At 38.0% G+C, this 14,504-nt stretch overlaps 2 protein-coding genes across 2 annotated transcripts; both read left to right on the forward strand.

The window, feature by feature from the left end:
- Position 1: 1 nt before the first annotated feature.
- On the forward strand, positions 2-1,025 carry LOC131798027 (uncharacterized). The gene has a single exon (XM_059115696.2). The coding sequence runs from the start codon at positions 23-25 to the stop codon at positions 866-868; it is 846 nt and encodes a 281-aa protein (XP_058971679.2). The 5' UTR covers positions 2-22; the 3' UTR covers positions 869-1,025.
- Positions 1,026-1,461: 436 nt separating this feature from the next.
- On the forward strand, positions 1,462-10,099 carry LOC131797992 (E3 ubiquitin-protein ligase AMFR-like). Its single transcript, XM_059115651.2, has 14 exons — positions 1,462-1,777; positions 1,866-1,958; positions 2,597-2,761; positions 3,520-3,672; positions 3,780-3,820; positions 4,126-4,258; positions 4,785-4,918; positions 5,629-5,739; positions 5,950-6,116; positions 6,253-6,359; positions 6,991-7,116; positions 7,866-7,926; positions 8,449-8,743; positions 9,069-10,099. The coding sequence occupies exons 1-14, from the start codon at positions 1,601-1,603 to the stop codon at positions 9,115-9,117; spliced, it is 1,812 nt and encodes a 603-aa protein (XP_058971634.1). The 5' UTR covers positions 1,462-1,600; the 3' UTR covers positions 9,118-10,099.
- Positions 10,100-14,504: the final 4,405 nt, after the last annotated feature.

The raw sequence follows: 14,504 nt of genomic DNA on the forward strand, positions 1-14,504 counted from the left end.
ATAAGACTATAGTGAGGAGCGCATGGTTTATACGGCAGCTTTTATAGCCTCTACTACATTCAATAGCGGTGTAGACCTCACAGGAATGGACGGAGCTCTAGATGGCAATATGAAAACCCCGTCAAATCAGTCTCATTTACTGGACTTGTGCCACAGTAGAGTAAAAAAATATGCGGAAAAAAGACACGTAATTGCCCACGAAGTTCAAACAAATCCGGAGTTCCTGACCGCAGGAGTTCTTGTTCCAATTTTTATCAGAGAGGGATCGCTTTATACCCTTCTCACATTGAGATCTGAGCATTTACCCACTCATAAAGGAGAAGTTGCATTTCCTGGAGGAAAAAAAGAAGATGACGATGAAGACATTGTAGCCACAGCTTTAAGAGAAGCTCACGAAGAAGTTGGTTTATCTCCGGAGATAGTACAAGTCGTTGCAGTATTGAGTCCACTGACATCGCGTGCGAGAGCAAGGCCGATGTACGTGTATCCGGTAATTGGCCTCGTAAAGTCACAATTTGACTTAGTAATCAACAACTCCGAGGTTCAGACTACGTTTGAGGTCCCTCTGGAGTTTTTCCTTTCGAAAGAAACACATAAACGTGATAAAATGAATTTCAAAGGCAAGACATTTGAATTTCATTTCTTCTTGTATGACACAGGTGTAGGTGAAGGCGAGAGCCAAAAAGAAAATTCGACCTTCCATATTTGGGGATTAACTGCTTCAATTTGCTTAAGGGTGGCTATGGTAGCTTTGAGTAAACTACCCGAGTTTGACCTTGAAGAACACTACACAGAACTTATGCAGTACATAACAGAGATAAATGGAAATGATGATGATGATGAATTAAGACCCCTGAGTAGAATGTGAGAAAAATAAGGCCATGCTGAAATTTTGTGTTCAATAATTCTGCTAACCATCCTGTAATCCTTTTGGGGGAACGTCACAAGACAGTAATAATAACCTATGCTTCCGACATACCACATTATTTTTCTAAATATATTTAAAAAGTGAGGTTGTAGATTAAAAGACACTCAATGGTAGTCTTACAAATGATTGAGAGTTGAAGCCAGACAGGTCTTAATTATTTTTATCGGCAGCTTCACCCTGGTACCCTTTATCTTGATATTGTGACTCATAGATTCATAGATTTCATAGATTGAATCATAGATTGTTCATAGATTGAACTTTAATATAGATTCAATTTGATGGCAATAGGAATTTGCCTTTGCCCCACTTACCCCTCCCTCCCAAAAAATGAAGCCTGCTTTTGAAAGTCTTTTTCATTGCTAGTATTTCTCTGATTTAAGATACTGAATTTTTCAGACACGCGATATGACCGAAATCCCTAAAACTTTGCTATTGATTATCTGCAGAGAAGTATTTTTGTGACTTACCCCTCCTTGCTGCAACAAAAAGGCCCTATCTGGGGTCCCCATAGAAATGGTGACGTCACCATTTTGCTGCACGCACCACTCAGACAAATGCTGAAGTCGCGATTAATTCGACGGTCGTGGGCACTGTAAAGGCTTCCCTTCTCTTCTTTGCTTTAGATACGTTTGTTTTTCACATCCTTTGAGTTGCATCATATCTAGAGGGAAAATGCCGTTGGTTTTTCTCGAACAACTGCCTCTTCCCTCTCTGCAATCATATGTGACTGTAAGCGTGTTGTTGTTCGTTTCGGCCGTTCTCTACGCATTGAATGTTACTGTTGGTTCTGATGAGAAGGAGAAGTTGAATATTTACGATTTTATGTCTCAGGATAATTTTTGTTTTTGGGTAAGTGTTTTTTCGCTTTTACTAAAGTGCTTTTTAGCCGAGAATTGAGTATTCCTCTAATATTTGCCCTTGCATTTTACTCCCTTAGTCGAACTTGAACATGGCCTACTGTTGTTTGTTTTTGTTCGGGAAAATTATCCAAAGGGTTGTATTTGGAGATCTTCGCGCCAGTGAACTTCAGGTAACTGATAAAACGACAGTTTAGAATGGTATGTTTTCTGAAAGTTATAACCGTAGCCTAATTAAGGCTTGATAAGCTTTGTACACCCGCTAAAATGACCGACCGGACAACAAGTAACTCCTCGAGAATATAGTAATTATGGTCGACTTTCAACTATTGATCTTTTGTTTAATTAGCTGCGCATCTTGCCTTCCTTCTAAATTGATAAAATTATATAATGTTTGATTTGATTCAATCTCGTGAGAAGAAAAAGGTTAGGAGAACGGTAGTGATCCAGATCGATTTCCTTTGCACTCCAACGTTTTCTCAGACTTCCTACTCTTACTTATTTTGAAAAGATATTTTGAAACTTACCCAAACGTGTATACATTAACCATAATAACGTGCTCACTTTTTCTTCACACCGTAATCAATTCGCTCATCATGACGAAGCTTACAAATGCAGACTTTGGTTTTACTTGTGAGCTAAATATTGGCCATCTTAAACTTCAGTCTTGCTCAAATATTTGTTCCATTTGTGGTTTGAGGTTTGGATGTCTACCTGTGAGAGCCAGTCTAAAGTGATTGGTTCACATATGAACAACATTTTAACCAAACCATGTGGAGAGTTTAAACGGATTTTGGTCTTTGTCTTACAGCAAATTCAAGACAGATTCTGGAACTTTATTTTCTACAAGTTTATTTTCATCTTTGGAGTTCTAAATGTGCAGAAATTCAATGAAGTGATGTGGTGGACAGCTTGGTTTACTCTACTCGGCTTCTTTCATTTGTTCACACAGCTCTGTAAAGACAGATTTGAATATGTAAGTCATTAGTGTCTTGCCTTGATTGTTAGCTGTCTGAATTATGCCGGCTATGGTAGCTTAATTGAGGGCAATTTTGTGTCCCATACCCTCAGATATCACATTGAAATTATTGAGAAGTTTTTGTTTATTTTTAGATTGTTGTTTCGTTTATTTTTGTTTTTTTCGTGTCAGAATCAGTACGTTGGACTTCAGGGTAAAGGGTCATGGTGTGAACAGAGAGTGATATAACAAAGCCATAGTCTTTTGAAAATCACTTACATTATGATTCAATCTCTTATGGGGCATGCAGACATCTCAAGAGAATTTTGAAAGAACAATTGTTCTTCTCTAATGAGTATTCTGTCCTTGTAGGGAGTGGGAGGGTATAAACAAAGTAAAGGAATTATTATTCTACCACCACTTGCCTGAGCTGATATGTTTTATCAGTTGAAATAAATATTGAGGAAATGTTTTTCCTGGTTCTAAGAAATGATTGAATCATGACCATTTACAGAGGAACATGAGAAGATACATCATAGTGAACAAACAAGCTGAATTGGCTTTTGTTTCTTCTATATTTTGTTATTTTTTTTCTTAATGTTCTTTATGCCCACACACTTCATTCTACATTTTCTTGTATAATATTAGGTAATGGTACAGTTAATCATTATACTATGAAGGCTCTTTTCTTCCTGGTCAGAGGGGTGTCTGCTTACAATTAATAGATTTTTAAGCAAGTTTATCACTAAATATACCCCTTTAATTTTTTCCTTTAGTTGTCTTTCTCACCGACAACGTCTCCTTGGTCTCATGCAAAAGTGATTGGTTTACTCAATACTTTGGTGTTATGTTGCAATGGATTGTTCTTCATCTGTCTTTTTATTGGTTGGCCAGATGGCATACACACTTTCACATTCATGTTGGCTGAGGTACATATATAGTCTATCTTTGCAGTTACTTTGTGTAGATGATTACTGATTTTTAAATGTTATCTTTTCTTATGAGAAGTTTCACAGTATATGATTTTATTTTTCAGTGTATGTTGTTACTGATCAAAATAGTTCATGGTCTGATAAGGTAATTTCTATTTTGATAGTTACATGATAAGTATAAAATGCATGTGATGATGTTGTTCTTCTTTATTATTTTAAACTCTTCTGCTAGCAAGCTGTGAGTGACCTTGTGATTGAGGTGGATTGAGGTGTTTGTATGGCACTTTATCTTAGACAGGCACTTCTCAGAAAATTTTCAGGGATGAAAATTACCAGGATAGTTACCCCTTGCTCCCATCTCTAATCTTGAATAAAGCAGTCCAAAATTTGAAATTCATTTGATTCACAGTATCCATACTTGTTACCAATAAACCTCTTTATATCCTGTAGGTATGGCATTCATCTGTGGGATATAGGTCATACCAGTATGTGGGAAGGAAGAAGCACATGGAGTTACAACACAGACATGATGATGGAATTGGCCTTGTACATTGTGGACTTTGCTCATCACCTTCACATGTTGGTGAGAATGAATTAAATATTAATTCTGTTGGTATTTCTGTTTGAAGTAAATGTGCCCCTAAATGTTCCATTCCCCTGGGCAGTAAATGAGATAAATGATATCCAATGAAATCTGTGCTGTGTCACAAAGATAATTATTACTCAAATTACAATTACACAAATGTTTATTGATAGTAATTCTGATAATTGACAAGACATGAAATTTTAAGAACCATTGGAAAACACTGAGGTAAAATCAAACAACAGGTGGAAGTTTTTGAAAGTTAATTTGTATTTGTGTTTCATTTGCTGTAAATGCGGCCAGTTAACAAATTTCTTGTAAATAAAAAAAGTTCCTCATTGGTTATGACTGTGCAAGCTTTACTGTATTGTACTTATCCAGACTGGCCAAAATTACAAGTTTGAAAGGTTTTTCTCTCTCTTTTTTTGTGCTTGCAGAACCATCCAATAAACAAAATATCTGTTTGTGGTATTTAAAAGCAGACTTTTTCACTTTTTATATTTAATTGTATTCTTTTGTTTCATAGTTGTGGTCAAACATCTTCCTAAGCATGGCCAGCTTGGTGTTGTGTATGCAACTTCGTCACCTCTTCTATGGGATCAAGAAAAAGCTGGCAAAACATCGGAGTTATGTAAGGATTATCAAGTGTATGGAGTCAAGGTAATTTGTCTAGTTTGATTATAGATTTGAAACATCTTTTGAAAAATAAGAGGTGTAACATGATGAACCTTTAAATGTATTTTAACCCTTTAACTCCCAGAAGTGATTAACAAGTATCTTCTCCCTACAATATTCATGCATTTTTCAGCAAACAGGTTATGAGAATACTCAATTGTATCAGGTAGAAGTTGTTACCTTGATCTACCACCAAATTCTCGCAAGTTATTTACAAGGAAATGTGTAACTGCTAGAGGGGAGAATTAACAATTGGATGTTGGGAGTTAACCCTTTCACTCCCAAGATCTAATTAGTAGTTCTCCTTACTATCTGCCATACAATTCTTATGATGTTAGTTCAGAGAATTTGGTATTGGATCAACTAATAATCCCATAATTGATATTCTTCTTGATTCTCATCACCTGCCTGCTTGATATTGTATTCATATTGTAAGGAGAAATTCTACCTTGGTCACTTGTGGGAGTGAAAGGGTTAAAGGGTTAAATGTGACCATGTAGCTTACTATTTTACATGTGCAGTAATGAGATGCAGATGAAAGGTGATAATTTTGCTGCAGTGGTGAATTTTTTTTTATTTTTTATAGAATCATTTTACACCTCTGTCAGTGGTACAGGCAAAATTTGTATATTTTTGTTGAATGCAACTTGTTTAATTTGACATCTGATTGATGGTTGTCTGCATATGATCCTCAGGTTTCCCTTGGCAACAGAAGAAGAGTTGATTAAGAATAATGATGATTGTGCCATCTGCTGGGATTCCATGGTTGCAGCAAGGAAGCTACCATGTGGTCATCTTTTCCATAAGTATGAAATTGTTTGAATTGTTCAAATTAATTTCTTCCAATGAGGAGCATTCCAACTTGAGCCTACTGTCCTTTTTACAGCAAAATGTACACACTCTTTCTATCTCTTGTTAATTCTTCAGTACTCAATATGGTAACAAGAATTACTTCTGTTTTCGATAAAACACCCATTGATGGTTAAAATGCTGATCAAGAACTTTTTTTTGGTTAGTTCTTGTCTCAGGTCGTGGCTGGAGAATGACACCTCCTGCCCTACCTGCCGCCAGTCACTTGCCAGCGATCTGCAGCCTGAGCAGGAGGAGCAGAGGCAATCAAGAGGAGTGGCTGCATTTATGATGGGGCGTGGGCTAAGAAGAAACCACTTTTTCCACTTTGATGGTAAGGTTAAAGCCATTTGCTCCTAATGGCCAAATAGTCAGACTGGGATGGTGGTGATTTAACACCACTTTAGACAAGTTGCTTGTTACTTGGTAATTAAGAGAGTAAACCATTCTTTGCCATATTTTCTCTTTAGGTTCTCAGATAGCCAGCTGGTTTCCAAGCTTCTCTGTGGAGGTCATGCACACTGGAGTGGAAAATGCAGCTGAGGGTCAACTTCCAGAGAGCCGCATTGAAGCTATGGTAAATCTTTATCAAACAATCACTCCATGAGCATACAATGGATATGAGATGACAAATAGCCAACAAGGCCTCATTGGCTAAAATCATCTCATATCCAACAATTGGTAGTGGAATAATTGGTTTATTAAAAATGCCCCAAAATAGAGATATATCTTCCCAACTTTATTTTGTAAGAACAAAGGGATTGTAACAGTTAAAATGTACAAAAAATACTTCCCTTTTAACTTGTCTTCATGTGTGTGCATAGTATAATGGCTCATAACCCATGATGGCTAAGCCAATGAAAACTCTTGAATTGCATTATCCAAAGATCCAGTTTTTGATAATTAAGGATTTTCAGTCAATAATTTGTTTTTGTTTCTTCCAATCCTTTTAACCATTTTTTTATTGTGCAATTTATCGGAATGAGCCAAGGAGCAACAGTTTGTTCATAATGTATTGTAATCAGTTATGAGATTTACTGATGGATGACCAGGCCGAGTGAAAGTCATCGTCAGATTCAAGATCATCCAAGCATTACTCACTGTTAGAACTATGGTTCCTTTCCAGTATTTAGGTCATTGGATAATTTCACTCTGCTGTCAATTTCCTATTTAAAATTGACTAAGAATGGTGTGATGTTTATCTTTAGGCACACCAAGTACAAGCCATGTTTCCAAATATGCCATTCAACATCATTATGGAGGACTTAAGACACACTCACTCCCTTGAGGTCACCACTGATAATATTTTGGAGGGAAACATAGCAGTGCCTTCTGTAAGTGATGTCCCTCAATTAGAATTGAAATATTGCAAGTGGGAGGATTTTGAACTGGGAACCAAAATGATAAACAAAGTGACAACAAGATAACTTTCTCTAAAGATCCCAAGCTAAAATATTACAATCTCCTTAAATGGCAAGTCTCTAACCATATTAAGAACTTAAAGTCCTTTTGTTAATATGCACGTGCCAATCACATGTAAAATTCATGCACGTTACGTTTTATATTGTGGGTGAATTGAAACTGTAAATGTAGGTATCTTCTAAGAGACTTAGATGGCAAAGGGGAATAAAATCTGGTTTCTTCAGTGTATTCTGCTTTTGCCTGTATGCATGCTTACATACAAATATGTGCATGAACTTTGAAAAAAGGTTATTGAGAAATTGAAGGAGTGAAAGAAAAGTGAACCAAATAGAGTTTATTCTTTCCATCAGTAGTTAACTCTTTAACTCCCGTAGGTGACCAAGACAGAATTTCTCCTTACTTTATCTGTACAATGTCATGCAAACAAGTGATGAGAATAAAGAAAAATATCAATTATGGGATTACTAATTGATCCAATACCAAATTCTCCAAACTAACATAATGAGAATCACTGTGAAGACAGTAAGGAGAATTAGCAATGAGGTCTTGGGAATTAAAGGGTTAATGTGATTGTCATGCTTTGACTCACAGGTCGTGCTTCAACTCACAGGTTATCCTAATTTCTGGATCTTAACACTGTGGCTTAATTTGCCTTGTTTAGGTCTGGACACCACCTGAGGAACAATCAGAGGATTCAGAGCTCCTTCAGATAGCACACCCAGGTATGTGCTCAGAAAAGACTTTTTGTGCTAGGCTGGATGATATTCCAAGGAAGATGATTTAATTTCTATATAAATCATCTAACCCTGGGATCCCAAGCCAAAGTTGCTAGAAGTTGTTGTTAATGTAACAGGAACATGACCCTGGCCAGGCAGGTTACCCTAATCCCACCTTGCAGCATTTACATGGCAAATTGTGACCCTGGCTGACAGTGTTACCCTACCTCTCATACTGGACAATCTGCGGCAATCTGCCCAGGCAGGCTGCCCCACGTGTGTTGTAAACATGATCAACATAAGTTAAGGGATTTTATGGACAGATGGGTTACCCATCCTAGGCGTATCACTTCACCTACCTGGGGTGCCCCACCTCCATGTAAACAGGTCCTCAAACTCAAAAGTGTATTTGGGTGAGGTGGGGCAAAGTGAACATCAATGCAGTCAGGTGGGAAAAATTAGCATCCCACGAAACTCTTGCCACTTATCGTAGATATGCTTATGGATCCTTGCATACTCATATTTCAGACTCACTGACACCTTCAAATACACCTGAAGAAACTGAAAGCTCTACAAGTGAGACAGAACAAGACAGCACAGAAGCATCTAATAATGCGGAAGTGATGAGAGAACAGGCACTTGAAGAGGCTGCCTCGTTGGAGCAGCGTCCAAAGCGTGACGAGAGCCCACCACCTAATGAAACACCACCGGGAGAGAGATACAGGAGTGTATCGCCATCTCTGATGGAGTTTTCAACACAATCTTCAGTGAGACAGTCCCTGTTGTTAAAGAGAAAAGAGATGATGCTTCAACAGGCAAGGAGGTGAGTGATAAAGTCAGAAATGAAGAATACAAAACTATCTTAGGATCTATGTAGATTTTATTGGTCTAGAAAGGTAATGGAGTGTTAGGAAGATTTGGGGCCAACTTGCAATGGGCCACTGTGCTTTGCAAGGGTATTTGATTAGCAATTCTTCCAGTCACTTTGTGCGATAGAAATCTAGATAAACTTCAGGATGGGCCGCAGGGATTTTAAACTGACTTAAACTTTTAAATATTTTTTACATGTATGCTTTCGACTTTATTTGGCATTTCCGAAACAATAGAATGGTTTCTTTACACAATATCAATCTTGTTACGTCTTTCAGGCGTTTTATGGACAAAGAAGTCTCCAATCAGAGTGAATCCAGTCAGTAGTTGACGCAAAGTGACAGTCTCTCACAGTGGAAGCAGCTGATGCCAACGTTCCAGATGGTAGGGCAGTTGTAGCCCGGAAGATGAACATCAGGCTGCTGTTAAACTTTGAAAATCCCTTTGGGGAGTGCAAGAAACTACAAACAATTTAATCAACTTTATGACTCAGTAAAAACCAACTTTAGACTCAAAGACAAATTAAAGATATCCTCCTTTTGAGGAAACGGGCGTAAGATATTTTTCGTAGATCGATGGTAAAAGTCACTCAAGGCGTGGTATTTAAATGACTTTACTAAGTCAGTTCCGCTTAATCGCAGTTACCTTTAAACTTGCCCATCCATCTATTACTGGGTACATTTTGCATAGGTTAGAACGAAACCAAATTATAGCTTAGACTAAAACTTGAGTGTAGCTCACATAGTGTGCATTTAGAAGTATGCAGTTTAGTCGTATGACAGAACAAATCATGAAATATTGTTTTTACTCCGTGGCAGATACCTTACTTGTTCTATAGTGCACGCGACTAAATTAATAGACCTACGCATCGGGTTTGATATTATCTTGAGGAACCTCGAAAAACTTTGAATATGACCCTTGTGTTGTAATCGAGGCTCTGAATGTGATCCTTGTGCTGATTCGAGGCTGGACGCTTATTTACTTTCCGCACTAACAAGGTGGGCGCTTATTCGGGTGCTTTATCTAATAAATACGGTAGTTTTGTTTTCTAAGGCTGAAAAGTCGTTGAAATTTGAAAATTTATGTTGTCAAATTTCGTATGAAAATGATAATGTTAAATGGCTCAAACTGTTGCAATAATCATAATTGTATAACGTTATGTTGGAATGTTTTTCTTCTTAAAGCGCGGAAAAGCCTTTTGAATAGTTCCTGGGATTTCATGGGGTTAAGATAATACAAACTCTGTGGTATGTATGTTCAATAGTTTTGTTGTTAAATTTGTAAATAAAAGAAGGTAGTTATTAAGTGATGATCACTGCAGTGGATGAACTCACGTAGGCTTCATTCACCTCACAAACTGAAACGTTCAGTTCTTCTTTCTTTTACAATCAACAAAGTTGATAACTACCCATTTTTATTCTTGATAATGTTCAAGAAGGGTTGAGGAAATTACTCCAGTACCCATGGAATTACTGCCACTTCCAGGCGCTCAGTTTGTGGGGCCGATCAAGAAGTGGGTTAAGGGAGTGAAGTACAAAGAAGGGACTGGGGTGACATTCCTTCCCAGACCCTCGACGATTTTCGCGCGATCTCTAACTTACCGAGAGCCTGGCTCAAACTTAACTTGTAAATAAATTGACGTTGATTGATGATTGTAGGGTTACAGGCCCCTTTGTAAAATACGTCCTTTTAAGGGTGTTGCAGGTGAAAGCGTCACTTGGGCGATTTTTTGTTTTACTACTTACTTTAGGAGAGGAAGCTCGATAGAGCATGGAGCTTCTCAGGGGAACATTCAGATTCAAATCACTTTGGATATCTTCACTACCCTTTCAAACCAATTGGTTCAAATGTTTTTCCTCAGTTTTGGTAACACGGCGGAAATTGAACCAGTAGCCAAATTCTACAGTCGGAAAAAGTCCAGCACTTTTGAAGAGTCTAGAATCTTAAAGACTGAGGACTTAGTTGTTCGAGGGCCGATTAGCGATGACTTACGTTGAAATCGTCAAATTGTAATCCGGGTTTCCTTATTCCTCCTTTCAAAAGCCTTTTTCGGATAGTTTCCTTCATTTGGTTTAGAGCATCCATTTGTCGTGAATGCCTACAGGCAGCCGAACTTCACGATATCACGAAAAAAATTTATCGACAGTAACAGAACTATTTAATGACAAAAAAAGAGCGTCGCACAGCAGCCGTGCTCTAATTCAAAGGTTACACAAAACTTATTACGAAAGAAAACTGTCTAATTAAGTTCTCAGGTTTCTATTTGCTAACACACAAAACAGACCCTAAATTGATGTCATTAAATTACTGTACTATTCAACTAACTTGACGTCACTATCACGCAACCTTATAATCTCCAACAGATTCTAGACAAAAAAACCTATACTGAATTTTCTTTGGAAGCTTTCTGATCTGCCATCAGATTTCATACTAATTTTGGGTTACCTTAAACAGCTTTGAACAACCCGACTTTGCGCAACGCAAAGAAACCTGTTCAGTTAAAAAGGTTCACTGATCCTTACTTTTTCAACACGACGTAAGTTTAAAGGGTTTCAACGCTTCGGTATAGAGTTTCTGTTTCAGACCTTCCGGCACGTACACACTTTGATGGCGGTATTAGCTACTGCGGAATTGGGAACTTGAAGTTTCACTTCTGAAGAAATTGCTTCCTTCTGACTCTTTAGTTTATTCCTTAGTACAGAAGTCGGTATGAGGCACTTCAGTGCTTTTGTAATATATGACTTCTCTTTTAGGCCTTTCGTTGCGTGCGCACCCTGATGGTTGTATCAGCCACTGAGGAAACAAATACTACAAGCTTCACTTCCTTAATAGCAGATTCAGAAATACAGAATAAAATCGTTACCTTTGGACTGTTATTAGGCAACTCTGGAGACACATCAAAACAGACCAGCATCCGACCAATTGGATTGTAGTTTCGGTTATCACGTGACGTAAGTTAACCCTTTAAAAGTGCTTCAGACCTCACATATTTGCTTGGTCGACAGAGGAGCATTAGGAACGATCAGTTAGAGGTGAGTAGTTTGGCCGCAGATAACGAAGTTCAAATGAGGAAGTCCAAGGACAAATTTGCATCGTATAGTTTGACTTCATTAAGATGAGAATGGCCAACACGTGTGTGATGTTAATAATGAAGGGCATTTAAGTTACCGAAACGTGATCGATTTTTGTCTTCTCGTCTTCTCAGCCCAGCTCAGAAATTAGTGAATACGCTGTGTTCCTCCATCGAGGAAGATCATCTGGTATAATTTCATTACAGTTTCTTGGCAGGAAGTGGTATGTTAACTCTGACGTCAGAAGCATCCTCTTATACATTTTTGCCCCGTTACAATTATTCAATATGAAAGGAAACGTATGATATTCGGTTTCCGAGCCATTTTCATTGTATTCAAAGCCATATTCAACAGGCTAATTAGAGATGATTTGGCGAGGAAAAATAGGGAAAAGACGGAACCATTAATGAAACGAACAAACACACCTAAAAAAACAAAACAGAACAAAAAAACAGCTAGATATTCTTAAGGATTAGTTTCGGCTTATGCTTCCCCCGTGTATCTTCCTGTGCAAAACGACCGCTCTTTTTTTTACGCCATATGACTTTTCTAGTTTAGAGTCTTTTTATTATTTATGTCAAGTAGCTGTCGCAGTTCTTGGTTTTCAAAATGGGATCACTAATCCTGAAATTGGTGTACATTCTCACTGCGTGGAGCATTGCTGCAGATCTCCTTTATTTCTGAGGCTTCAGGTTCAACGCAGAACAATATGGCGCTGAGATTAGTGCGCAATCGTCCGGCCTGTTTTTACCTGGGGCTAATGGTGCGCCAGCGGCGCCTGCGCTAATAAGAATTCTTGGCACTCTAATCAAAATTTACATGGAAACGGAAGGGGACCCAGACAATGAAGCGGGAGAGACGAAAAACAAAGAAAAAAAGAGCAATGGGAATGCTGGTATGTTATATGAAGAAGAAACTATTCTGTCCACTCTTAATGCTAGATTACATCCTTAAGCATGCATGTGCGTGTTAAAAGTCTAATTGATTATACTGTCATTGTGTGAGGTGGACATGATAACCCAATATTGCGTTCAAAGTCTGCCTAGTTTCCAAGCCCCACGCCCTTGTAGTGTTCTCAAACTGTTGTACACTCAGACAGAAGTGTCCTCTTTTGCAGATTGTTTCGAAAATTAATCTAGGTTTTTGAACGACCTCGTGTCTGTGTTATCTACCGCACCCTAAGAATTCGACAGACAACTCAGACCGCGGTTTTGATAATTCAATGCAATAGTTACTTAATGTCAGAACATGTATAACGGTGAGTAGTAGAGGGGGCTTCTATGGGTAGTAACCAATCACAGGGCAGAATTATGTACCGCGAGACTAATTTTGACCAATCACAAAGCATAAAAGAGACAACGATAAACTTGAAAACACATCGCCGAATTCACCACCTATCCATTGTTTTGCAGGAAATGACAACACCAAAAATACGTGAGCGGCAATAACGTAACCGGAAATGAGGAGACAGAAACAAATGAGCAAGAGACCACAACACAAGAATAGAACCACACAAAATAACTTTTGATAACATAATCTCTTGTAAATTGAATAAAAATTCATGATAACTAAAGATAGCTCCTTCTTCTTCAGGGACTTCAATTTTTGTATTGTATAAAGCAATTTCAAAATCTTTCAGCCAATGTTCACAGCATTGATTGAAAGTGTATCCCAATTCCATTCCTTTTTTTACGCGTTCGAGGAGATAATCATCACTGAAAGGGAAGTCGTCAAGTGAAATTTTTTTTATAAAGTATATTGTTCTTCCGTGGAATTGATTGGATGGTTCATCAAATATTTCTGTAGCAAATGAAAGACACACATTATGCCATTCAAATTGGACAAAGCGAAACTAGGCTCTTCAAATAGCTTTTCGTTTGGTTGAAGCTAAATGAATAGAAACATGTCTTAACTCATTCCAGTCAAATGTTCTTAAATGAAGCGATCTATTGTCCTCTTTTGAAAGATGAACATACATAAACAGCATTTCCCACATGGCTCCCATAAATTCAGGATCTTGAGCGAAGGGAAGGTCTCCGTACCAGTTTCGGTTTCTTAAATAATTTCTTCTTTCGGCTTGCTGCCATTTGAATAGATTGAATATGTTTCTCTCGGGCGGCGAGTTTCTTTTGGGCCTGTCTGGGAGTTTTTTGAGCATGTGGGGCGGTGGTTTGGCTCTGCAATATGGACAATTGGGTTTGATGTTGTTCTTGGGAATCAAACCACGGGGTTTTTGATAAAATTTCATCATTAGTACAAAGGAAACAGGTCTTACGGTCATTGGCATCTCAAAAAATAAATGAATCAGACTAGACTTACGTGATTCACTGATGCTTGACAAGTCATGTTCAGCGATACTTTCATCTACTGAAATAACGATTAAATCAGTGAGGTTGAGTTGAAAAAAGAATGGATAGATAATCACGAAAAACGTGTTTCTTACCTTTTCCTTGATCAGGACGAGCTAAACATTAAAAACGTTAAAAGACAAAAACGAGTCAACGATTTCCAAACGTTAAAGACAATACGTCAAGTTTAAAATGATTAACGTGTGTGACGTCGTGACTGGTCTAACTAGCATAGGGGGATACCCACCTACCCCTGTGTTCTTTTTTTCCGGTTAATGAGACATCAAAGCGAGTC

Source organism: Pocillopora verrucosa, chromosome 3 (assembly GCF_036669915.1).
Source record: "Pocillopora verrucosa isolate sample1 chromosome 3, ASM3666991v2, whole genome shotgun sequence".
Taxonomy (NCBI): domain Eukaryota; kingdom Metazoa; phylum Cnidaria; class Anthozoa; order Scleractinia; family Pocilloporidae; genus Pocillopora; species Pocillopora verrucosa.

What these genes read in the sequence shown, in the direction of transcription:
- LOC131798027 (XM_059115696.2), top strand. Translation starts at nt 23, where the DNA reads ATGGTTTATACGGCAGCTTTTATAGCCTCTACTACATTCAATAGCGGT.
- LOC131797992 (XM_059115651.2), top strand. Translation starts at nt 1,601, where the DNA reads ATGCCGTTGGTTTTTCTCGAACAACTGCCTCTTCCCTCTCTGCAATCA. An exon ending in TTCGCGCCAGTGAACTTCAG is followed by an intron (nt 1,959 to 2,596) that starts GTAACTGATAAA and finishes TTTGTCTTACAG; the next exon opens with CAAATTCAAGACAGATTCTG. An exon ending in ATCAAGTGTATGGAGTCAAG is followed by an intron (nt 4,919 to 5,628) that starts GTAATTTGTCTA and finishes TATGATCCTCAG; the next exon opens with GTTTCCCTTGGCAACAGAAG.